The 25,267-nt window shown below is 37.9% G+C and overlaps 1 protein-coding gene across 1 annotated transcript; it reads right to left on the bottom strand.

Annotated features, from left to right (window-relative positions):
- Window positions 1-227: 227 nt before the first annotated feature.
- LOC149409992 (glutathione synthetase-like) lies at window positions 228-24,902 on the bottom strand. Its single transcript, XM_089648920.1, has 12 exons — window positions 24,822-24,902; window positions 23,917-24,073; window positions 22,228-22,440; window positions 16,569-16,738; window positions 11,345-11,387; window positions 10,185-10,421; window positions 9,912-10,148; window positions 9,639-9,875; window positions 9,364-9,602; window positions 7,377-7,481; window positions 6,353-6,556; window positions 228-5,876 (listed from the first exon to the last, which is right to left on the bottom strand). Coding segments are annotated over exons 1-12 (2,193 nt in total). The 5' UTR covers window positions 24,824-24,902; the 3' UTR covers window positions 228-5,527.
- Between the last annotated feature and the right edge of the window lie 365 nt (window positions 24,903-25,267).

Below are 25,267 nucleotides of genomic sequence, written 5' to 3'. Positions count from 1 at the left end.
TCAAGCATAACGGTCATAATTTAATTAAAAGCATAAAATGATCGACATTTAACGGGAACTATTCAAATGACAAAAATTCTAAATCTGCTGATCGTAGTTTCGACGGGAATCAAATGTGAAGAGAGTTTGATACAATGTCAAGCCAACCTCAAAGGGAGAACCAAACAACCAATAAACTGTATTTATTATTTGATTGCTTGTTATGAGGGATTTAATAAAATACAAACTTTCTTCATAAAAATATAATGTGCTATTTTATTGACACATATATGTACATAATATTCAGTAAAACCTTAACCAAGCATATACATAGTACAGACAGGACCCAAGGTGGAAGAATCACAGCACAGTGCGTGGCAGACACGGCACAGACAGTCACCCCGTTCACCCCTCGTTACTCCTCGACACATTCCTACCCACCTCTCAAACCTTTTTCCTTCCCAGAACTTCCCCTCCAGTATGTGTGAACAGACCTTTTCAAATTTATTTATTTGTCAGTTACCATAGTACAAGGCTGCCCAACCTTTTTAACAGTTGGGCCAAATTGACGATTTTGAATCACTGGCGGGCCACTGGGGGGGGCGGGGGGTTGTTAGAGAATTTCTATAAAACATAATTCCTCACAAAAAAGTTCAAAATGAGTGCTCCCCACCAAATATTTGAAATCCATGGGGGGGGGTGGCTACAAGATTCCATTTCGGACGCAGGCCCGCAACAATTTTTCAAATTGGCGGATTGGCGGGTTTTTTGAAAATGGTTCACGCGGGCCACTTATAATTCGTTCGCGGGCCACATTATGGCCCGCGGGCCTGGGGTTGGGCAGCCTTGCCATAGTACATAGATTTGTACAACTTTGTAAATATCGATGGCTTAAAACCAAGACACAGTATCTTCACTTTTTTGGCAAAAAATGAATTATGAACCAGACTAAGAGAACACAAATTTGTTTGTGTAAAAATTTGGCATCTCTAACTAACGCCATTCCAAAAATTTTTGACACATTTAGTGCATTAAAATTTAATTTTCCATGATAATAGATATATTTGTTGCGTACTGATCAATTGGTACTCGACGAACGGACTGTAATTTTTAACAAGAAAATAAGATTAAATAATCGTGTTTATCACAAGGAAAATAGGATTGGGAAAGGAGGCCTTTACCTTGTGAATGATGTTGCTTCAATTGGAAATTCTGATGTCGGTATTGAATGTACTGTGGGCACTATAGTTTATAGATGTACATCTCGTATTGTTTCACAACACAAACTATTTTTTGATCACTCACAATAATATTTATTCAATGTATGATGATTGGGGCTGATATACAATGTTTTATGATAATTATTACAAGTGGATGACAAATATGCAAATATATGTAAAAACGTCGAAAATAACATTAAAAAACAAATGACACTTGCTTTTGGCTTCTATTTTTCAAATCTTCTTGTTTCATTTTTTCGAAGGTAAGACCTTTAGAAAATGGAATAAAAACAAGGGAGAGGGCAATTTGGGTAGGAACCGGATTGTTGGGTTAACCATAAAAGTGTTTAAATATTAACCAATATTTAACTTCGTTAGTGTAGATAGTGTCTTGGTTTAAGCCATTTACATCATGTAGATTTGAGTAATTTTACGCTGCTTTTGGTCAGTTTTGGAAAATGCAACACAGCTGAACAATCATTATTAGTTATTAGACCTTGGCATCCGATAAAATACTGAAAAAAATCTAATTTACATGTAAATTAAATTATAATAACTAATTAGGGCTCATTCAAATATCTCAGTCCACCCTCTTCATTCAGGCTTTCTTGGAACCTTCCGCGTAAACCTCATGCCTACCTCTCTTAGTCTAAAGTGGTCAATACTCTCAGTATCGCCCTTGTGAATGACCGCCATTCAGAATTGAAACTTTGCTAGACATTATTGGCTTTAACCGTGTTAGACAGGTACTTCCCATCCTCCCCCTCCCTTCTCCTTTCAGCCTCTGTATATATATGAACAACCCCCAATAAATGCACATCTAACTTAATATAATTATTGTAAAAATATAATAAATGATTTATCTACAATTTAAAAACAACAAATTAACACCTTATTATTAACGGCAACATCAATTGTATAAAAATAGTTTAAGGCGATGCACCACGTTGTATAACATTTGGAATCGGGCGAAGTTTAAGCACAAATACGATAATTTTGTAAAGAACTTAATTTGCCACATTATACAATAAAACCATAATTGTAAGTTGGAGATATGGAACTTTAAGGCCTGATACTTTATTTTCAGTATTTAATTAAAGCATTTAATTAATCACTGTGTAGTGCTTCGCCTTAACAATAATTGTTACATATTATAAAAGTTCTTAACAGGTCTGCTGCCAATCTTACCAATGAAAGTGGGTTCAATAATAATTGATCAGTTCAATTTACATCACAGTGCCAACTTTCCTGTATTATTGGAATTGTAAAATATGTATTGCAATTCCGCAACTGCAATGCCATATCTCAAAAACCGGATGTTTAAATCGAAAAATGAAGCTATGAATTGCCAACAAATCTTAAATGCAGCTAACTAACTAAGCATCACGCCGTTTCTCCGCAGGGGTAGGCAGAGAAGACCGACTGCCAAACAACTCAGTCTTGGTACACACTCCTTGCCTCATTCACATTCATACATCGTCTCATACATACTCTTCTATTATTCTGACTCTTGACATGGCCCGACTCAAGTACCTGAGTCCTCCATTAATGGAGTTACCTGCATTTACCCATCTTTCAATATCTCTGTCAGCCTTCCCATATCTCTAGAACATACTTCCTAAATACACAAACTCATCCACCTGCTCCAAGTATTCCTCATTCACAAATATATTGCACACTTTTATTTCACTTAAATTGCAGTTCCCTTGTACTGTAATACCTACAAGCTCGTAGTGGATTGATGCTGGCGGCACGGTATCGCTTCCAAGTAAATAAGCACAAACTCGACAACCAACAATTACACATCTTCGGATCTACCGGATCTGCCCTGATGATGGACACTGCAACGCTGTCCGAAACGTCGGCTAAAGAAGGAGTTAGCGCAACACGGCATAACACCCCAAAAACAAACAACAAAAATTGACTAGTTTTGAATATAGAATATATCATATTTAAAAGAATTAAAAAATAGTCTCTTCAAAAAATCTTTATTTACTTTGGATACATTTTTGAAATTATTTCAACCGCCATGCTAGGGATGTAGGGATATTATTGTGCAATTTATTGTCAGCTTTTTCCACAAATCTGAACGCAACACGGCATAACACCCCAAAAACAAACAACTGCACACTGTTTTCGTACTCTCTCTTTCAAACACCATGACTTTAGACTAAATTACATTCATCATTAACTCATTCTTCATACATACTTGGTTCATCCTAGACACATTCTGTTAGCAATCAGCACCGCATCATCAGCAAATGCAGCTCTGTTAACCTAATATATTGATCTATTTAACTGGTTTCCATGTTTAAATTTATACTTTATCCGCTAAATATCTTAGCTCTGACTTCATGCCGATTGTCTTCTATTTCACATCGCTCCGCAACAGTCAGTCGAGCGCACTGATTTTGAGTTTGTCGTCGTTATAGCGGAAAACGAATTCATAAGAAGAATTTTTACTCGCAGCAGCAGTTTGTATTTATTATATACATTAAGAAAAAGAAACCCAAGAGTATAGACTGGGAACAGAACCAGAGGAAGGTGCGAGAGCAGATTGTCTAAGGTACCTTCACACAGATGTGTTTCAACCAGTAGGATAATTACTACGAGCTTTACTAGTGTGACCAGTCAGGTCAGTTGCAAGGAGTTGAATCTACGCAACAAGTTATCCCGAGAACCATCAGATTGGCATTATTATTTAAGAATGGATGCATATTTTGAATTATTAAATCTGGTTAATGTAAACACCTATTATAAAAAAAAACAAGATACTTCAAAACTATTACTAATTAATTGATTTGGATATTTTAGTCAGCAGGTTTAAATGACTCAGATAAATAAAACTGTATAATATGCAGAGATGTGCAAAATGGGTACCCAAAACCATTTGAAATGCAAAATGGAAATGGGTCAAAATTTTTCCATTTGAAAATGCAAAATGGTTTTTAGAAAAGTATTTCAAATGCAAAATGCAAAATACCTATTTTCAAAATGCATTTAAAATGCAAAATGGTTTCTCAGGTCAAACAATACAATAATTATAGAATTTCTAAACATTTTTGTCATTTAATAATGGATATCAATGTAGAACAAACATATTGCATGATGATCCAAAAACACCACGACTACAGATTATGAAACCACAAAAAATTTGCGCGGGACTAATGTTGCCAACGTAAAAACATAGAAACTTAGCAGTTAATATTACAGCGTCATGGCCCCATGTTCAGTATTTGAATCAGTATTTTTTGTAATGGTATCACTCAATTGCCAGGGCTCCTACCAGGGAGCAACTTGACAAATGTAAATTATCTCTCATAGCGAGGTTGAGGACCGACTGATATTTGGGGCTTATGAAAAACAGATGAGTGGAGATAGTAGGAAGAATGTTGCAAAAAAGCATTTAAAATGGAAAATGCATTGAGAAAAGCATTTAAAATGCAAAATGCAAAATGGTTTATAGAAAAGCATTTAAAATGGAAAATACCCATTTTGCATTTCCATTTGAAATGGATTTATTTGAAATAAAGCACATCTCTGATAATATGCTCTCATTATAACAAAGTAAAATATGCATATACAATGCGAGCGACTGACGTATTTTGGGAGAGCGATTTTAACATTTACAAAGGGTTATTGGGCAGTTGGTGCGACAATATTCACATTCACGATAGGTGCAGAGCGGTGGCATGGCGCGCCGCACTACCTTGGATTTTGGCGTGGTTAGAGATTTGATTCAGCCCTGCTGACCGTGCCACGCAAATTTCATAGGATTTGCGCATTCGCTGATTTAGATCTTGCACAGTGCCTCGCCAAATCGCTTGTTTGCGCCGTCATCCAATATGATGATCATATTAATATCTACCTAATGTAGGCAGTGAAGATGTCCATTTTAAGGTATTTAGCGAATATAAATTAAAACATAGAAGTCGATAGAAAAAATAATTTATGTGAGTTGTATTTTAGATTTAAAAAAATAATAATAATAATAGAAGATCATCTATTCTATGATCTATTTGATAGAACTATGAAATAGATCAGTGAGAAAGGCTTCCTATGCCATGGAAATTTTGAACGGTCTATTCTATATAGAATGGATCATAGAATAGAAGCATAAAATAGAATAGAGCAACAATTTTTTTCCATTTTCACAGTTCGTTTTATAATAATAATAATAATGATTGGATTATTTATATAGCGCCGTTTTCGTGAGAAAATCACCTCAAGGGCGAAATAGTTCATAGAATAGACCAAGTGGGATCGCAGCTATATATTTGATTGGATTTAGTTTCTTTTATCTATGGTAAGTTATATTTAGGGATAGATTAGGTTAGAGTGACCAGGTAGGGACTATCTAAGGCACCGAGTCCTGCCGCCACTCCGCCTTCGTTGGCATCGCTGAGCTTGGTGCGGAGCATGTGTCCAACCTGCTTGTTGAGCAGCACCTCGTCCTTGCTGCCGAGGATGACGCCGAAGATGCCGAGCTCCGAGACGAGGTCGGCCAGCAGCGGCGGCTGGCCCGGACGCAGCACGTAGCCGCGCACCACGGGTGGCCGGATGCGCTCCATGAGGATGTAGGCGCAGCGGTCGTTGCCTAGCCGCTGGAGCTCGGTCACAATGTCCGCTCCGTACACGTTGTTGCCGCCGCCCTCTCGCTGGGGCTTCATCACGAACCTGCGCCAGAGACAAAATGTCGTTACTTTCTTCAGACAGAAGCTACCGGGTTACAATTACTCTCGCCAATATTTAAATTCCTCCCACTATGTAAGCGGAAGATGTTAGTTATGCAATGATGGAGGACTTCAGTAGGAGAGGAATTGAACCCATGACGCCTGGTGGAAGCCGCTAACCAGTCGGTTACTGGTCGGTCTGGAGCAGCATTTTTTTCAAAGATTTATAGAAGCTATAAGTATTGCTTTGGTGAAATTTTACTGTTCAGAATTGTAACATCATTTGAAATAGATTTAGCAGTATACGGTGACCAGATACTAACTACACTTTCCCACCTCCTTGACCTTTCCAATCCCTTTAGTTCCACAGCGTACCCCAATTGGAGATTGCATAGTCCCCACTTGCCGCGGGCAGTTAGAACTCTTGTGCAAAATTATAAAGTTTCTTGTAATGTGTTTAGTGACCAGATCTGAGTTTACCTGTCGGCATCCTTGAGTGCCATGGCCACAGCCTCGTCTCCGAAGGAGTCCAGGTCCAGGGAGTAGAGGCCGGTGAAGATCTCGCGCACGGTCTGCGCCCGCTCCGGCTCCAGGAAGGCCTCCAGGGCCCCGGGGCGCGCCAGGGCCTGCTGCACCTTCTTGGTGCCCGCCAGGTGGTAGTGGATGGAGGGGCACTTTATGGCACTGCAAAATTGTTCCATAAAAATAGATAAAGTAACCAATGAAAAATAATAAACTACAATAGAGCCTTAATAGTCCGAATTAACGAAAAACAATACTTGTTCAGACTAGCCAAGCGTTCGGATTATGTATGTTAGATAGGATCCCACCCTACAGCCCCTATTTTAACCCGCCTCACAATGCCGCCCAACTCCCCTGCTTTTACATTGTACAGTCAGGGGCGCTCTTGTATTGTACAGTGAGGAGTCACATAAAAAAAAGTTTAATAAACTCTAAATCACAAAACACATTTACTTAGTCATAAACAAATCTATTTTAGTCTGGCAGGTTGTATTTACTGACCGAGAAAAAGCTTTATCCCTCAATTTACACCGCAACATCTTTTTGGATAATGGCATATCATTTTCGTCAACCCAGGCCAACCGCGTGACGCATGTGCAGAACAGAGTAGAATGGACATGGCGCAAGAGTTCTTATGTAACTACACGTACGCCTGTACGCCTCGGTACGAGGAGAGAGGGGTGAATACGGATTATCAAGGCTCTTCTGTATTTTCATTTGCAATTATTATTTTCCCCCAAGTTGACAACCCATCTTAAACTGCCTGGAACTAGTCCAAAATTACCATGACTTTCTATTAGTTATCAAAGTCCAAAAAAATAATAAAAATCCCCACTTTTCATAGGCTATGTCATTTTATATCATGAAAATAAATACAATTATGTTTGAAGATAGTTAGTCTTTAGTTATCCCTGTCAAGCTGTATCGATGTTGAATGAAATGTTTGATACGAAGCAATAGAGAAAAGAGAGATGGTACTGACTTGGACCTCTCGATGGTCAGACGTGCCTCCCACTCCCCCTCCGTGGGATAGTGGCCGGGCTCGTACCCGGCTCGGAAGTAAACCACAGCCACTGGACAACCTTCCCTAAACACAGAAGAAACACAAAAGTCAATACTAGACAACTTTCCCTAAAGACAGAAAAAACACAAAAAATAACCTACTAGTTTGGAATATTACAAATATAATACATAATTACATAAATCAGCCCCAACGAGAGCTTGTAGGGACGTCCTCTTCCTTCTCACCCGTCTTGTTTGAAAATGAAAAAGACAGAAGATACTAGAGCTATGATGTTACATACGATTTCTCGCTGGGACTAGTATACCGCTCAATACAATGTTTTAAAAAGTATATTTTTAAAGTTATTTTACCAAAATATAGTTTGCGATTGATATTCAAAATTAAAAAACCTTTTACCAAAATATACATATATATTACGGGTTTTTAGTCCCGTTTCTTACAGCTAACCCAATTAAGAATAACTTATATCAGCAAACAATAAATTTACAGAATGAGTGATAAATATCATAAACGTAAAAACAAGAGTATAATATATGTGAGTAAAAATTGAACTGTTAATAAACACAAGTATACCCACGAACTGGCGATGCCTATGTGGGATTTTTTTTGGTTAATCTGCTAAATGTATTATTCTTTACTTTTTAACTTTTTATAAAAAAAAGTGTTTCCTTTATTGTAAAATTATACCAATATAATATGATGTACCAGAAAAATTATTAATAAAAATTAAAAAAAAAAAAAAGAGTGGTTCTAGAATAGATCTTTGAGGAACTCAGAAAGAACTCCTAAAAAAACATGAAGCCACTGCTAATGGTTTCTGAAGTGAGAAGCAACAAATAAGTGGTAAACTTGTGGAAATATCAAACGAGGTAAGCCCTTTGTAAAACATCGATATTGACGTGGTCGAAAGCTTTTCCTTTATGGCTTTGATCTGATTGAAACTTCCTTCTTCAATTACTTCTTCTGGTGTGATTTTGATGACTTATTGCTGATCGTGACCCCCAATCCAATTGCCCTGTAGAAAGAGGTTCCTCCATTCCTCAAGGTTTTGCGCTGCGTGGAGAGCTGCAATCACCGAGGTTCGGACGCCTGATACTTGATCAGATCAAAGCATCGGTGATAAGAGGTGCTTCTCCTGCCAAACACTATTTGACAGTTTCTTCAGGTTCGAATTCTCAGTTCGGCGAGCAAAGTATTCAGAGTATTTTAGGATAAGTTGTAGGCAGAAAGTTAGGTTATTTTGGATCCCTAGCTGTTCCAGATTAGATTAGTGCGCCTGTTCATGGAATCCTAGGCATTTCTCTAAATTACGCAATTATCTTAATGTGCAATATATCTGGCTGATAGTGTATATGCTAGTGGTGTATCAAATATGAGTAATGAAGATGCAAAAGCCGCTCTGAAAACTTATGCTGGTTTTGATATATTCACAAAAATGTTAAATAATCTTTATGAAATAGTATAAAACAAATTCACTATCTGCATCCTGTCTGTTTGTGCGCTTGGTTCTTCTAAACTACACAATGGATTTTGATAGGGTTTGCACGACATTTAGAAAATTTCTTTCGGAAGGTTTATGTATATAATACACTTAATATTATATTTATAGAAAGTAGAGAAAAGTCGATGTTTTGTAATCAAGTCGAAATTTTTTTTTCCAGCGCTTACATTGCTAACTCTGGCTAAACTTAATGAGAACAAATCAAAATAATGATCCACGGAATTGTTTATCTTACAATCTCAAAACTTTACCCCAAACTATTTATAAGTCCCCGTGTAAAAGATATATTCTATTTATATTTAAGGTGTTTCCAAGAGTTTTACGTGATTATCTCTAGGTGGGTGAATGGGTTTTGCAACTCCACCATTCATATCATTATAAGGTTTATTTGGGTGGGCACGAAACATCTCTCAAACTAAATAATAATCTAGGGGGAATACTTACACGATGAGCTGTTTCTTGTCATCCAGCGTGGCGTCCTTGATGAGCTGCGTCAGGGTCCTGCGCACCACGCGTATGTCGGGGCGGACGGCCGCAATCTGGAACTCGTGGAAACGCTGGTCGCAGATGTTGTAGGACACATCCTCGACGATGAAGAGCGTGAGGGCGCCGGGAACGCCAAACAGGTCCCAAGCTGCCGTGATGCCCTCGCACAGGCCAGCAAGGGCGTCGTTGGACGGGAGCTACATAAAATAATAATCTAGGGGGAATACTTACACGATGAGCTGCTTCTTGTCATCCAGCGTGGCGTCCTTGATGAGCTGCGTCAGGGTCCTGCGCACCACGCGTATGTCGGGGCGGACGGCCGCAATCTGGAACTCGTGGAAACGCTGGTCGCAGATGTTGTAGGACACATCCTCGACGATGAAGAGCGTGAGGGCGCCGGGAACGCCAAACAGGTCCCAAGCTGCCGTGATGCCCTCGCACAGGCCAGCAAGGGCGTCGTTGGACGGGAGCTACATAAAATAATAATCTAGGGGGAATACTTACACGATGAGCTGCTTCTTGTCATCCAGCGTGGCGTCCTTGATGAGCTGCGTCAGGGTCCTGCGCACCACGCGTATGTCGGGGCGGACGGCCGCAATCTGGAACTCGTGGAAACGCTGGTCGCAGATGTTGTAGGACACATCCTCGACGATGAAGAGCGTGAGGGCGCCGGGAACGCCAAACAGGTCCCAAGCTGCCGTGATGCCCTCGCACAGGCCAGCAAGGGCGTCGTTGGACGGGAGCTACATAAAATAATAATCTAGGGGGAATACTTACACGATGAGCTGCTTCTTGTCATCCAGCGTGGCGTCCTTGATGAGCTGCGTCAGGGTCCTGCGCACCACGCGTATGTCGGGGCGGACGGCCGCAATCTGGAACTCGTGGAAACGCTGGTCGCAGATGTTGTAGGACACATCCTCGACGATGAAGAGCGTGAGGGCGCCGGGAACGCCAAACAGGTCCCAAGCTGCCGTGATGCCCTCGCACAGGCCGGCAAGGGCGTCGTTGGACGGGAGCTACATAAAATCAATAAGTAACTTATTTAATTTATTTTCAAACAACGAAAACCACAGTTAAAAGAGTACAACTATCAGGGTGGAAGATACTCTCAGTATCGCCCTGGTTGAAGACCACCATTCAGAATCGAAACGTCGGTTGAAATGGCTTTAACTATGTTTGGTGACTAGATCTGAATGGCCAGGTCCCCTCCCCCAGCACCACCTTCAGCCTCACAACACGCCCCAATTGGGGATGCCAGTCTCACTGGCTCTCGGGGGATTTCTAAGGACTTGGTTGGTATCAAATGTGAAATACCCTGTTAAGTAATTATTAGCCCTTAGCGCAGGAACTGTCCAAGTTCCTCATACATTTCCTAATATATTTTTAACCTAATTCAATTTTTCAGGTTTCCCAAAATCGCATCAATTCTATGGACGTGACCTGTAACGTCACCAATCACCAGTCTCAAAGAGCTTACATTTGTTTTTCAACCGGTGCTGTATTTTGTATGGGAGTTGAGACGTTTTTTATTCTTAACACTAGGTAAAATGTTAGCATCTCGTCACTAATGTTATTGTATAGCACCAAAGTGTAAGAATACATCCATGACTGCTACTGATAAACAATTTACCGGCGTTTAAAATCTGCTTTACTACGAAAGAAAAATACATTTTAGACCATTGATATATTACTTAAGTAGACTGGTTGAGATCAGCATGTGTCAGAATCAGCAGATTCAGTTGTACCAACCAAAAGGCGTGTTTTATTCGTAATGTGTTATTAATTGTATGTATAATAATGTATAGTAAAACTTATATATTAATCTAAAGCAGACATTCCCAAAGTGGTTATTGCTAAATCCTCATAGTCTGGATCGGGACCGGTGGTCGAGCACGAGATAAGAATTACTTCACAAAATGCAATGAATGATTGTACTTACATCTTTGATCTTATCGCCGTGCCCCAACTGTTGAAGGATGAAACTGTAATCAAATAAACACTTTTTTCTCATGTGATTTTTTACTATGTCAAGTTATTATTAATTTAGTTTAACCCCTCAGGCTAATCAGCTTCTACCGTTAGAGTCAATTTATTCCATTTCGGGAACAGGTCAACAAGAAAAACAATAATTTAACTCCTCCTCTTGATTTTTTGGTTTTTATAAACAAACAGCTATTAACCGTATCTCCCTCACTGTCATGTAAATGGTGTTAAAAAGAGAAAACTAGAAGCTAACCGCAGAAGAATTAAAATGTACACCTTTATGAAACCAAAGGTTTATTTTTTTTATGAGTTAATATTCGACAAAAACGTGTGGTCGCTTAATTTTATAATACACTTGTCTAATATAATGTGGGTATTTTTGTTTTCAGTCATTTTACGTAGTGAGCCATTTTAAAACTTTTTATGTTTGCATTCGAAATTTCAATGTTTCAAAAATTTAGTTTATTTCTAATAATAAAATTTGAAAGTGTATTTCATCACCTTTCTAAAAAAATGTTTCAGAAAGCTGATACAATATACTTTCAAAATTCGAAATTTCAATGTTTCTAAAATTATATTTATTTCTAATAACAAAATTTGAAAGTGTATTTCATCACCTTTCTAAAACATTTTTGAGAAAAGTGTATTATATCACCTTTCTAGAAAATGTTTTAAAAAAGTGATAAAATACACTTTCAAAATTCGAAATTTCAATGTTTCAAAAATTATGTTTATTTCTAATAATAAAATTTGAAAGTGTATTTCATCACCTTTCTAAAACATTTTTTAGTTTGGATACATTCAGAAATATTCCATTTACATATTTGAATTTTATTGCAAAGTGGAATTACACACAAATTCTCCAAACTTTTGATGGCAGCTTTAAGAAACATACGGTCAATAAGCCTGAGGCCTGAGGGGTTGAAAAATTAAAATGAAGCAATATGATTGCAATATCACAGTAACCATAACATGAAAAGCGTCAAAAGCTTTAATTATAGCAAAGTAGAAAAACAATAATTTTATAAAAATTATGCATTTTAAGAGGAACGGCTAAAAATACAATATTGTATCGGTGATTCAATCCAACATTGCATTTATATGCCTTCCTTGAAAGAATTGGATTTTGTATATGCACAAAACCATTGCATTATATTCATATTGCGTAAGTACGGGCTCAAACAAATAATCATTTAAAATTTTAAAGCATAACTTGTAAAAAGTGTTTTTTCTTAAAATAATTAAATTATCGTCATCTATGAAAGAGCAGATTATGAATTCTTTTAAGTATATCCTTAAGTGACAATTGTTTAAGAGGTCAATTTAATATACATAAAGACTATTGCATAATTGATATTATTGATATTACTGATAAAGTTCACACATATTTCAAAATGTACCAAATTACTATATGTACTATGTAATACAGAATTGAGCAACAATTTGCATAAAAACAAAACGACACAAAGAGGTTTTTAAAAACAATCAATTTACTAACAAGCACAACCATGAAACATACAAATAAGTGAAAGATGAAACACACTGAACAGATAATCCCAAGAAGTGTGATCTATACTAATACCAATGTGAAAGCAATCTGATTTGGCCAGTTTGTAAAAGACCTCCAGATGGGCCAATGAAATCTATTATCTGTTCAAGAAAGAAATTCGAAATTTGAAAATGTTTCATCGATTTCTACGGAAGTAAAGCGGGGTCACCTGCGACCGTTTCCACAAAACAATACCTTAAACATTTCTGTTTTCGTCCACATTCCGTCTCCTCCCTTTGTTGAAACAACGGCGGGTGTGGCCATAGACATTTTGTCATTATTTTGTAGATGTCTGATGAAGAAGACGAGTATGCTCTCATTTTTTCGCTGTCAACTGTAAAGATGAATTTGATGTGGAAGACATTCTTGCAGTTTTAGCGATGGCAGAAATTATTGCACCAGGGAGGAAACACAGATAGAAGTAATTTCTTTCGCGTCTCAGAAACTAAATTCGAATAATTGGTTTTATTTATTCGGCCAGATATAAAAAAAAAACAATGTGGTGAAGTGACGTCATTTTACCAGAAATGCGACATGATGTCACATTACGATTTCTCGCAAACCGGGGATTTATATACAAGCCTGATCCAATTTAGAATTTCTAAACAGCAGCTGTTTTGTTATTGTTGTTCCGGAGGTTTGTTTGGCCCTCTCAATAGACTTGAAAGACTTTAGAGGTGAATTCACTATAGAAATAATCATCTATTACGACATTATTTATTTGCAACAATTAAATAATCCCCTCCCTTGCCTTCCGTGTTTAGAATGCCCAGAGAATGTTTTCCATCAACCACAAAAAACACAAACATTGCGTTTTCAAACAAAAAATACGGATGGGAACCATTTTGAATGTTTGAGTCGATGTTTGTGGTAATGTTTGAAGTAATGTTTGTGGAAACGGTCGCAGGAGATGCCGCTTAAGTTAAAAATTGACTTTGAAATTAAATTTGAGCATTTATACACTTCTATTGGTTTATCTCTTTATGATACGAGTAACAACATAACACAAAGAAGGTTTTAAAAGCAACCAATTTACTAACAAACACAAAACATACGGAATGAAGGTGGCCAAATATTGATGAATGATGAATTACCAATGAAATCAAATGTACCAAAGTCAAGTTAACCAACGCAAGTATCTGGATGAATGTGTAAAAACATTTAGTACAAAGATGAGGGAGTTAAAGAGCAAGCCTTCAAGTGTGATTTCTTTTCCCAAACAATTCTCACACATGTTTAACACGTGTTTTCCTTTCGCAATATACAAATACAGCCATTTGATAAAGCTGTGTTGTTATTGACCTAGACAAGTATGGTGTGGTTTGGTACCAAAGACACACGCCGCAGAGGTACGGCTGGTTGCCATCAAATGGCAGTGGATTAGAGTCACGGCGAGTTGTTTAGGAGGGGAGGAAAGGCGCATATAACAGCTGGAGCATGCACGAAGAAGCCTAAATGAGACAAGAAGACAGTGTTTGGACTAATGATGAGCGAGTTGGTGTTTGTGAAAGACGTGTAGGAGAAGGTACATAAATCGGTAAAAATGTAATATTTTTTTGTACTTTCCAGTTTTCTCTAGTGAGTCAATTAAATATGAATCGGTCCTCAGTGTTTCCCTTTAGTACAAAGTGTTTGAAGCACGTGTTAATAAGAAGATTCAATATGATTTTTATAAAGAAAGATAAAGATTCCCGGGTGTAGAATAACCTGACAAAATTTGAATTTCTCCTACTATCATCACAATAAGAGGTAAATGTTGTTTGAGTCATGATCAACTCGTCTGTTTTATCCAGTTGGTGAGTGTTTCTTGTCGCAAATCTGATTAATATCGCTTTCAACGTAACCCGTATGAATAAAATACCTCACTAGAAAATGCCTGTTCTGAGATGCGTATGACGTAAAAGCCGATGTGTTGGGTTGCTGAGTGTGTTTGCAGTTTGAGTTGATGGAGTTAGTTACTGGTGAGGGTTGTTTGTTTGTTTGTTTGATAGCAGTACCTATGCAGGGGAGGGATCACGGTGGAGATGCCCCCGAAGCTGGAGGCGATGGTGTTGATCTCCACCTGCTTGATGTGCCCGTGGGAGTCGGCGTGCAGAAGGTAGTCGGAGCGCAGCAGGCCCAGACTCACCGCCTGCAACACACAACGCACGCACTTCACACTCTGCGCCAGGCGCCGCACATGCACCGGCCATTGCCCGGGGCCTGAAGACAATCACACCAGAGGGCGTACTCCGCTCCACTTCTCTACAGGCAAGGTGGAAAGCGTGCTCAAGCTAGTGTTAGCTACTCCATCTACAAGCGTTAGTCTCTTTACAAGTATTTACAGGACAACTTTACCACCCTTTGGATAACTTTGGAGAATCTGCAGAAAGCTAGCCGCCTTGTTCTATGGAAGGTTTTATTATATTGGTCGCATTCCAATGTTACCACAGAAAGTACTTTAAAATATGTATCAATAGTAGAATCACCCTAGTCTGACATTACACGAGGGGAACTGGAAATTATCTATTCAAAATTGGTTATTTAATTTAACACATTCATACTTCGGTCACCTTTAAAGTGATCTTCATTTGATGCAATGCACTTATCGAACTGGGGGAGCAAAAACATGTAGCACGGAGCGATAGCAAGTGAATAGGCACTTTGAAGCACGGAGGTTGTGTTGGTTTTAGCCAAAAACTACAGAACACGATGCGGTGCGGGCAGGAGCATTGTAATAGTGGAAGAACAAATCACCTGATTGCCACAACTCCGGGCATATATTCCGCAAGTATTGAAGGGAGCTTTTGAGCAAAGTGTTTTAATTGCCTCCTGAAAATATTTGCAATCTGGTATTATATAGTGAAAGATTAGAGTGATTCTATTATATTGTATACACAAGATAGGTTAGGTTATAATTTCCATGGAAAAAGGTTTCTAGATTTCTGCAGATGCCTTGGAGACTAGAACTGGACTGAATACTGACCAGGCTATTGTGACACGGTTCTATATAACTGCAAAAGACTAGGGGCCGTACTAACAAATGTGTTTTGATTTTACACAACGGATAAAGAACTATTAGTGTAAGGTAATGATTGTTAATCAGCTGTGTAAAATTTAAAACATACTAATTAGTAAGGAGGTAGTAGAATGAGAAACTGATGCTTAAACTTAGTCAATCAGTAATTGGAAATCAAAAGATGTTGAAAGTTTGTGCTTTACTGACTTGGCTTATGTCAATCTGGCTAAAACATATCTTGTCATTGAGTGCAGTAAAACCATCCCATTTCCAATGCAAACAGAATTATGTCATAGTAGCCTGGCGTGCTGGCTAGGGGCTAAGGGCTACGGTGGCAAGCGGAAGAGGTCGTTGGGTGGGGATATTGTATGGTGCTGTTTTGTGAGGTTTCTGAGTGGAATTGTTGGGTGAGGTTGAGAGCTAGATGGTTTGGTACTGTCGGTTGGGGTTGAGAGTTAGGTGGGATTGTGGGGTGGTTGTTTTACAAGGTTGCTGGGTGGAATTGTTGGGTGATTTTGATGAGTAGGGGAGGTTGGTTGGGTGGTATTTGGTGAGGTTATGGGCTAGGTGGTTAGGAACTATCGGGTGGTATTAGTGGGGTCGGAGTTGTCGGGTGGTATTGTCGGGGGCTACCTCTGCAGGCGGCGGGACACGGGCCCGAGGTGGCCGAAGCCGCTAGCGATGCTGTTGATCTCCACCTGCTTCCAGCAGCAGTAGGGCTGGTGGCGGCGGCAGCGCCCCGACTCCCGAGGGCAGCGCGTCTCCAGCATGATGTCCGAGCGCAGCATGCCCAGCGACACGCTCTACACACGCACACACCACTCTCTAGTTCCGCTTCTTCTTCTCAACACCTCCCACTTCTCACATCATTATATACTACAATCAACATCCCATGGCACCAAATGACAATCTCCACACAAGAGGCCCTGTGGGAAATAATTTCCTTCAAGGCCAATGTCATCTTTGTGGATGCTGTGTGGAGTCTTTAAAAAATAATGTCATTACCAGCCATGTTCTCTGCCTGTTTTAGCTTTCGGTCAAATTGTGATTTGTTGAAAAGCAAATAAACATGAAGGAAGCTCACAATCTGTTTAAAAGCTAAAACGGACCTAGAATCTCACAAGGAACCGTTAATTGTCCAATTGTGACGAAGACAAATGTGATGAGAGTTTGAGACAATCTACAATATCACTTTCTGTGCGATGTGATGTCTATTCAAACGAAAGAAATGATGGATTTTGAAGTAAATATTAATTTGACAGCTGTACATTGTACTGTGTGACATTTCTAGTCTATAGATATATAAGACAGTGCGGGGTGAACTTCAGAAGCCAGGAACGTTGCAACAGTGATCACTCTATTTCAATTAGTTTTCACACATTAAAATCACAAATACACTGCGTCTAGAAACTGATAAATAATACTCGTACAGATAACATTATTTTGTAAAGGTTGTGCAATTAGAGTTTACTCAAACAAAGCAAACTAAAGATTGTGTGTATTGCCGTTGGTGCATATATACTCTTCTGAGAGTGATGTGGTTGTCAAACATCATCGAGAAACAGTCTTTTGTTTTGCTTATGCCAACTTATTGTTTTTAGTGAAAAAGGGACAGCAAGTGTTTAAATTACCGGTGATTTATAGAGCTTGAGATTGTGCTTTCAACTAATAACAGATTATACTAGTTGTCAGATAAACGAGCGGCGGATTACTGCCAGAGTACTGTATTCAAAATATGTTTTATCTGTGATGATAAATCACCAGCATCCCGATTATACAATGAGTTTCTGGACGCTGTGCACCAAAGAGTTATAAAAAAAAAACACTGGCAAAAAATAGAAGCTAGCTTAGGTTGGGTTGTTTTAACCTCCATCACATTTCATCAACGATTAATACCATTTTGAATTTTTGACATTTTAATAGTCCCCGTTAAACAATGATTCACAGCCCATTTCAGCATTAGATCAAATGTCAAGCATAACAGCATGACCGTAATGCTTGACGGATAATCGAAATTTGATGAAGCGTCGAAACGAGAATCGGGGCCTGTTCACATTATCAAAATAGTGCTTGATCATCAATCAAAAGTTTCGTTGGGTTCAAAGACCTCAATAATTAAGTGGCTACATTACGCAGAAGATGGGAGGTTTTCATGGAGTAGTTCATATGATCTCAGATCCCAGTGTTCAGATCATTTCAAGCATATCGATGTTACCGTACGCTAGCCATAAATACATACTCATCCAATGATGTAGTTTTATTTCATCAGTAAAATTAAAATATTCATTCCCTTGGTTAACCCAATGATTGCGGGTGATTTTTTATCAATCCACTCCGTAAAACGGGTAATTTTTTTAGATTCTCGTGCAAAATTACGTTTTGTAAATAAAAAAATTAAAAATAATTTGTAACAACCGGATTGGAGCTACAAATGAAAATGGAAAACGTCTTGAACTAAAGCATATTGCTACAACACGATGCTGATGAAATGTTATTGTATTACGAGTGCATGTTTGATGACCACAGGGTCTGCCACCCGGCAATAACTCTACGAATTCAACAATTCTACAAATTACCGGGTATCTAGTACACATCTCACGAGATCTGGCACCTAATTTATACTTTACAGAATAATAACACAATTTGGTGTTTCCTGCCGTCTACCAATAGCTCAAAAATACAAAAAATGCTTTAAAGCGTCTACCAACAGTACGCAAAAGATGCGTTTAAGCGTCTCCCGCAAATAATAGGTTAAAACAAATACAAAAAATTAAGATGTTTCAGGACTCTGGGACTAAAATTATATAAACTTAATGTGTTGCGCTTCCCTTAGAACTTGAGTCAATGTATCAAACAGCCTTACAGCATCCATCATTAGGGCATCAGTAATGAATATCACAGATAGCCTTACAGCATCCATCATTAGGGCATCAGTAATTAATATCACAGATAGCCTTACAGCATCCATCATTAGGGCATCAGTAATTAATATCACAGACATCATTAGGGCATCAGTAATGAATATCACAGACAGCCTTACATCATCCATCATTAGGGCATCAGTAATTAATATCACAGACATCATTAGGGCATCAGTAATGAATATCACAGACAGCCTTATATCATCCATCATTAGGGCATCAGTAATTAATATCACAGACATCATTAGGGCATCAGTAATGAATATCACAGACAGCCTTATATCATCCATCATTAGGGCATCAGTAATGAATATCACAGACAGCCTTACAGCATCCATCATTAGGGCACCAGTAATGAATATCACAGATAGCCTTACAGCATCCATCATTAGGGCATCAGTAATTAATATCACAGACATCATTAGGGCATCAGTAATGAATATCACAGACAGCCTTACATCATCCATCATTAGGGCATCAGTAATGAATATCACAGACAGCCTTACAGCATCCATCATTAGGGCATCAATTATCAATATCACAAAGCTTTAAAAAGTTACTTTAATCGTTGTCGACAGGGATAACCGAAATCTCTATAATTGTAATCGTAGTAATTTACTCCATTTTGATAAAATGAGAAATACATTAAAAACACAATGGCTTAATTACATGGTGATTTTATTGTAATGGTATTTTTTCATATTCCTACAAAATCTATAAACAGAGCCTTATAATGACAATATGCGTGGGGTATCTCAGTGATCCTTCGTGGTGGGACGAGTAAAAGGTTAAATTTAACATTTACAAACTGTAAAATGTTTGATTTAAACTGCATTACAGTAAATTCTGTTTTTAATTAAATAACTGGTAAAATCAATTCTACACATAGACTTTTCCCAACCCTGTGCCAGCCCTAACTGAATAACATATAGGATTAAACAAAACTGTTTAAAATTTCATACAATAGAACTCTGTACCCGAGAAGCATACGGATGCAAGTCCAAAAAGCTAAATGTTCAGGAGAGCCAAAATACTTTTTTTTCTGTAAGTTTGGTCTCATAACTTCTGCGGATATTGATGATAATTGATTTTTATTTTTTATCCTATTGAATCAATTAATTTTGTATCGAAAATGAGAAAATAAAATAAAATATTTTATATGCAAAGCCTAAAAAAAATATTTTAAAAAAAAGCATTGTGGACTTGAGTCCTTCTGCTTCAAAATGATATTGAATATTTTGGTATGACACATGGTATATTATAAAGGGATCAATGTTGAAAACTTCACTTGGAAGTAAAATAATAACTATATAACAGGTAAATATAAATATATATTTTATTTATATTTATATTTCCCTATAAATAAAATAGATATTTATATTTACTAGGTAAATATAAATAAAAAATCAAATAGTTATTTATAGGTAAATATAAATAAAATAGATCAATGTTGAAATTTCATTTGGAAGTAAAATAATAACTATATAACCGGCATATATAAATATCTATTTTATTTATAAATTTTTTTATTTAATTATAATTATTTTTACAAATTATTTGTATTTTCCATATCTTCGTCATCTGACAGAGAAAAAAAGATAAAAAAAAATAAGTGTAAAAAAAGTGCAGTGGCTCTGGTACCCACTGTAACATCTTTTGTAGGACACCAAAATTTGGTGTATTTAATGCGATTGGAATTGTATTTACCTGGGGCAATACCTCCGGGGTGCTCAAAACGGTTCCACGATAAATCGACAATTCAACACACCTTTAAAAAGTGATATAAAGTCATTAGAAACGATGAAAAAAATAAATTAAACCTAACCTAACCCACTTAACCCAGTTAATAGAGATTTTGTTCTTCACTTTACCATCACTTTTCATGACTTTATATAACTTTTTAAAAATGGGAAATTATCATGAATTATCATTTTGATGATTTATCCGGTCACCGCTCAAAACACCTCTCCTTTTTCTTCTAATATAATAATATTTAAATTCAGTTTCCTGAAAACCATTTTTATACAGTAGCATCCCCGACACATTTACGTCAGCTCGTAGCCATAATACCGTTGATATTAGGAAACCCTTACCATTCATATTCTTCTTTCGATATACAAAAGGTGATTGTGAACCAGTTTTAAAGGGAATTTAAATATTTGAAATTTTCTAAGTTCATTGAGTGTACAATGTACTGATTATTAGTTTTGCAATATCTGATGAATTGTTCCCGTTAATTTTTTTGTCGTGCGGTAAAATATTTGGAATTGGGTAGTTTTTTTTTGCCCTTCCAATCGCTGAATGGACAGAGTCTACTTCCAGGTAATAAAAATTTAAGATGAATGATCTTGAGGTTTTTAATTTTTTATAAAACCTGCCATACGTAGGATATGGCTATTGTTATATTTCTATTTTGACCTGCACAGTTGTCAGACCATACGGTTATTTCTTCAACATTATTCCCCATATCGCTCTATATCCACTTTAAGAGGCAAGAAGCTACTTCATTTGCCACCTGTTTTCCATCCCTATATAGTCCATTCAGTAGTATAATGATGAGGTAAGGTAAATGTAAGTAAATAAATAAATAAGTGACATGGTCAGGTCTTCAATAATAATATCACCACCTATGTTTCCCTCAGTCTTTTAAGAAGAATTCTGTTTCTTGAGCCTCGTCATACATTCATACACGGAAATACTCTTTTTCATCATTATTTATTGCAGGAATGCAATAAATAATGATGAGAGCACTGGGATTGTTCTGTTTAGTTCCACAGAAAACATAGAAATTAGAGGCATAAGGACGCAAAATGGACTTGAGTCTACATTCGAATGTTTACTTCCATGGAAAGCGTAGTAATGTTAGAGGCAGAAAGATGCAAGTCCAATGTACATCTTTATGCTTCTACGGTGTGAATGTGCTAATGGTTCTTGCATCCTTATAATATTTTTGAAAATACCATAAATATTCAAGATAGGGCTTGCATCTTTTTGCCACTAATGAACATGATAATTTACTTCATGTCTTCATCAAAAACTCATTTCTTCAAATTTTGGACTTGCATCCGTATGCTTCTCGGGTACAGATACTTATCTCCTATTTTCGTATAAAACGTGTACAGATTTTTAGTACCTTTTTTCATTGAATTCTGTGGAATGTATCTGCTGTTTAAAAACAGAATTATGTGTATTTGTGTCAAGATTGGAAATACAACGATAACCTACATTAATTCACCTCAACTGGCACTGAAGTGGCCCGCTGTGGAATATGTCTATTTTCCTGTATTATGTTTATCTTGAGAAAAAAACTGTTGTTTCTTATAATAAAAGAGAATTAATTTCAAGTACATATTTAGGTTGGACTGACTGACCTGCGCAACCCCTTCCTTGGTGACCTTGTCCCAGATGGAGTGCAGGCGCGCGGTGAAGGGGTCAACGGGCAGCGTGGGGGCCAGGGCCTCGCGCAGGAAGGCGGGGTCGTGCGCCACGCGGTGCGTCAGCTCATTGAGCAGCGGCTGCATTGCCACCGCCTTCTCAAACTCCAGGCGCGGGAAGGCCGAAGGGGTCAGCGCAAACGGCGCAAACTGCAACAAGATAAATGAGGGTCACTAAATAACTAACTAACCTAACCTTCATCAGGAAGGCGGGGTCGTATTGCGTCGGATCGGAGGGACAACACCAGAAGGGTTCAGCTAAGGATCTCCGGTGTTAAATGTATGAAACATTATTGAGGATGGTAATCCTTAAGCTTCTAAAAAATCTCATCTTATCAATCTAGCGGAATTTATCCTTAATACTTATCCCAGCCAATGATACAAAGCTTTGAAGATAACTCCTAATATGGAGCGTAAATTGAGTAATGATTGAGTTAATGAGTTTGAATTCTACCCGGATCTTTACGCACGTGACTGCACAGAAGTGTTTCATTAGATTCTCAAGCGGAGATATTCGCAGATGGAGGGTAACACATAATATATCGATTTATTGTTTGGATTTTTCGTGAAAAATGAAGTTTGTGTAATATTTATGATTACTATCACAATATTTATTTCTTAAATGTACCATAATCTTGTAAATATAATTTCATCAAAATACATTGATAAAACTGTTTTAGTACCTCGCATGTAATAACCAAAATATAAAGTTGTTCATCTATGACTTTTTATTAATACATCAATTAATTCTAGTGAAATACACTATTTATTTTTAATGAATTTACAGTGACAGGATAAGATAAATTTCAGTGCAGTTTAATATTTCATGCATTCAGTGGAATGCCACAGTTGAAGAGCTCTACTCTGTTGTGTTTTTATGCATAAAGGTTATCGCACACATATCACCTCGGCATTGGATCATCACAGCCTCGCCTCATTTCACGAGCTTGTTGGAGGCGAGGCAACGCCGCTACGATGCTGATGAGTGTGCGTTGCAGTATGGAGTTGCACATAAAGGTTATTGCACACATATCACCTCGGCATTGGATCATCACAGCCTCGCCTCATTTCACGAGCTTGTTGGAGGCGAGGCAACGCCGCTACGATGCTGATGAGTGTGCGTTGCAGTATGGAGTTGCACATAAAGGTTATCGCACACATATCACCTCGGCATTGGATCATCACAGCCTCGCTTCATTTCACGAGCTTGTTGGAGGCGAGGCAACGCCGCTACGATGCTGATGAGTGTGCGTTGCAGTAAGGAGTTGCACATAAAGAATTCTGAACGGCCCGAGCTGAGGCGATGGTGATCTGGTGCCAGGGTAACAACAGTGTTGTTCTTGAAAAATTAATATGGACAAGCGTATCTCGTACTATTAAGATAAGCTTTGATGATTTATCGAAAAAAATTATTTGAAAAGTTACTCGAAAATATTAATGAAATGTTTTTATTAAACAAATATTAAAAAGCCCAGCTTGTGACTGAAGTGATGCATATTTTTAACTCGTAGAAAAGATAAATAAAAACATGAAAATTTACATACAAATAAAGCTATTTGAAGCAAATTGCTAGTTGTTGACCTTGCAAAGCCGGTCTTAAACAGAAAGAGTGTTTGAGTGACTGACCTGCAGAGCGTCCTTGCTGAAGGCGGTCTTGCTGCGCATAGCGGCCCCGTGCATGAGCGCCCAGTCCTTGGCCGCTTCCCCCACACGCTCCAACACCTCGTCCGGCAGCGGCAGCGCCACGCACGGCACCAGCCGCGGTACTTCACTATTGCTCATCCTGCAACCAGCATAACACACAAGTCAACCAACAACAAACAATACTAAAATACATGATTTTGATTATTTTAGAAGTGCATTACATAAGGTTCAGGTTCATTCAAGTTTGCCACTCAGAAAATCGCACTTAACCTTAAAATGACAGACTTCTTTTCTTCATTTGGTGGAGGACATAGTGAGATGCTGAGGCTGTCCAGCCAGTTGACGGCATCGGAAGTCACCAGAATCGACACGGATGTGCCACGGGGGAATTGGTGAAGGGGACATGTGTTCCGTTGTTTATGTTTGTCCACATCCACACAATGCTTGTTTTCATGTCTGAGGTCTGCCTCCGAGCTTGCCACGATAATTCAGGAGTGTCGTGACTGAAGCAGACTTGTGCTTTCAGTTCAAAAGAGCACATCAGTTGCTCGCAGACATGCCTACTTAGACTTTGATTTCATCAACACATAATACTATAATTTGCTAGAAAATATTGACAGCTCTTGTGTAGCATAATATTCTAACTAACTAGTTGGGTAACAATCACGCCATTTCCGTGTACAGGTAGGCAGAGAGGATGGACCGCCACCGAACACCGTTTGATACACTCCTCGTTTCATTCACAATTATACAGACTCTTATGTTATTCCAACACTTTGACATAACCCGACTCTTTAAGTCGGGTTAAGTCCTTCGATAAACTTCTTTAGTAATAATTTATTTATACTGAATTAATCTAGAAATTGTCGCAAATTGAATTAACTTACATGTTGACAGATTTGTATTATAATAATGAATGGGCAAAATGGGAAAAACAGCACTTAAATAGCCACAGCTTTGTTTATCAGTGGGAGTTGCAAGCAGGAGATAAGAATATACTAATCATATACTAATATTATCACAAGTCATTTGGATGTATAAATAACAGTGAAGTGGTTAATGGCTATGTCACCATGGCTACTACTACATAACAATCACTGAACACACAATCCCTAGAAGTGTGATCTATAAATAATAACAATTTGAAAGAAAACTGATGTCGCCGATTACATAAGCTCTTTTGACTCCTAGACACAAGACAAGCTAATGAAAGAATTTGGATATAATTTTATTTTTTTAATGAAAGACAAACATTCCCGGGTTACGAATAACCTAATATTTTCAAATTTCCTACTACCATAACAGTAAACAGAAAACGGAAAATGTTGCTTAT

The sequence above is a fragment of the Hesperophylax consimilis genome, chromosome 28, assembly GCF_061612785.1.
Source record: "Hesperophylax consimilis isolate HC1 chromosome 28, BYU_Hcon_1.0, whole genome shotgun sequence".
Classification (NCBI taxonomy): domain Eukaryota; kingdom Metazoa; phylum Arthropoda; class Insecta; order Trichoptera; family Limnephilidae; genus Hesperophylax; species Hesperophylax consimilis.
Note: the sequence above shows the minus strand (reverse complement) of the source record. Positions and strands in the feature narration are given on the sequence as shown.

What these genes read in the sequence shown, in the direction of transcription:
- LOC149409992 (XM_089648920.1), bottom strand. An exon ending in ATGACAAGAAGCAGCTCATC is followed by an intron (nt 9,603 to 9,638) that starts GTGTAAGTATTC and finishes TATTTTATGTAG; the next exon opens with CTCCCGTCCAACGACGCCCT. An exon ending in GCACTCAAGGATGCCGACAG is followed by an intron (nt 5,877 to 6,352) that starts GTAAACTCAGAT and finishes TCTCTGGCGCAG; the next exon opens with GTTCGTGATGAAGCCCCAGC.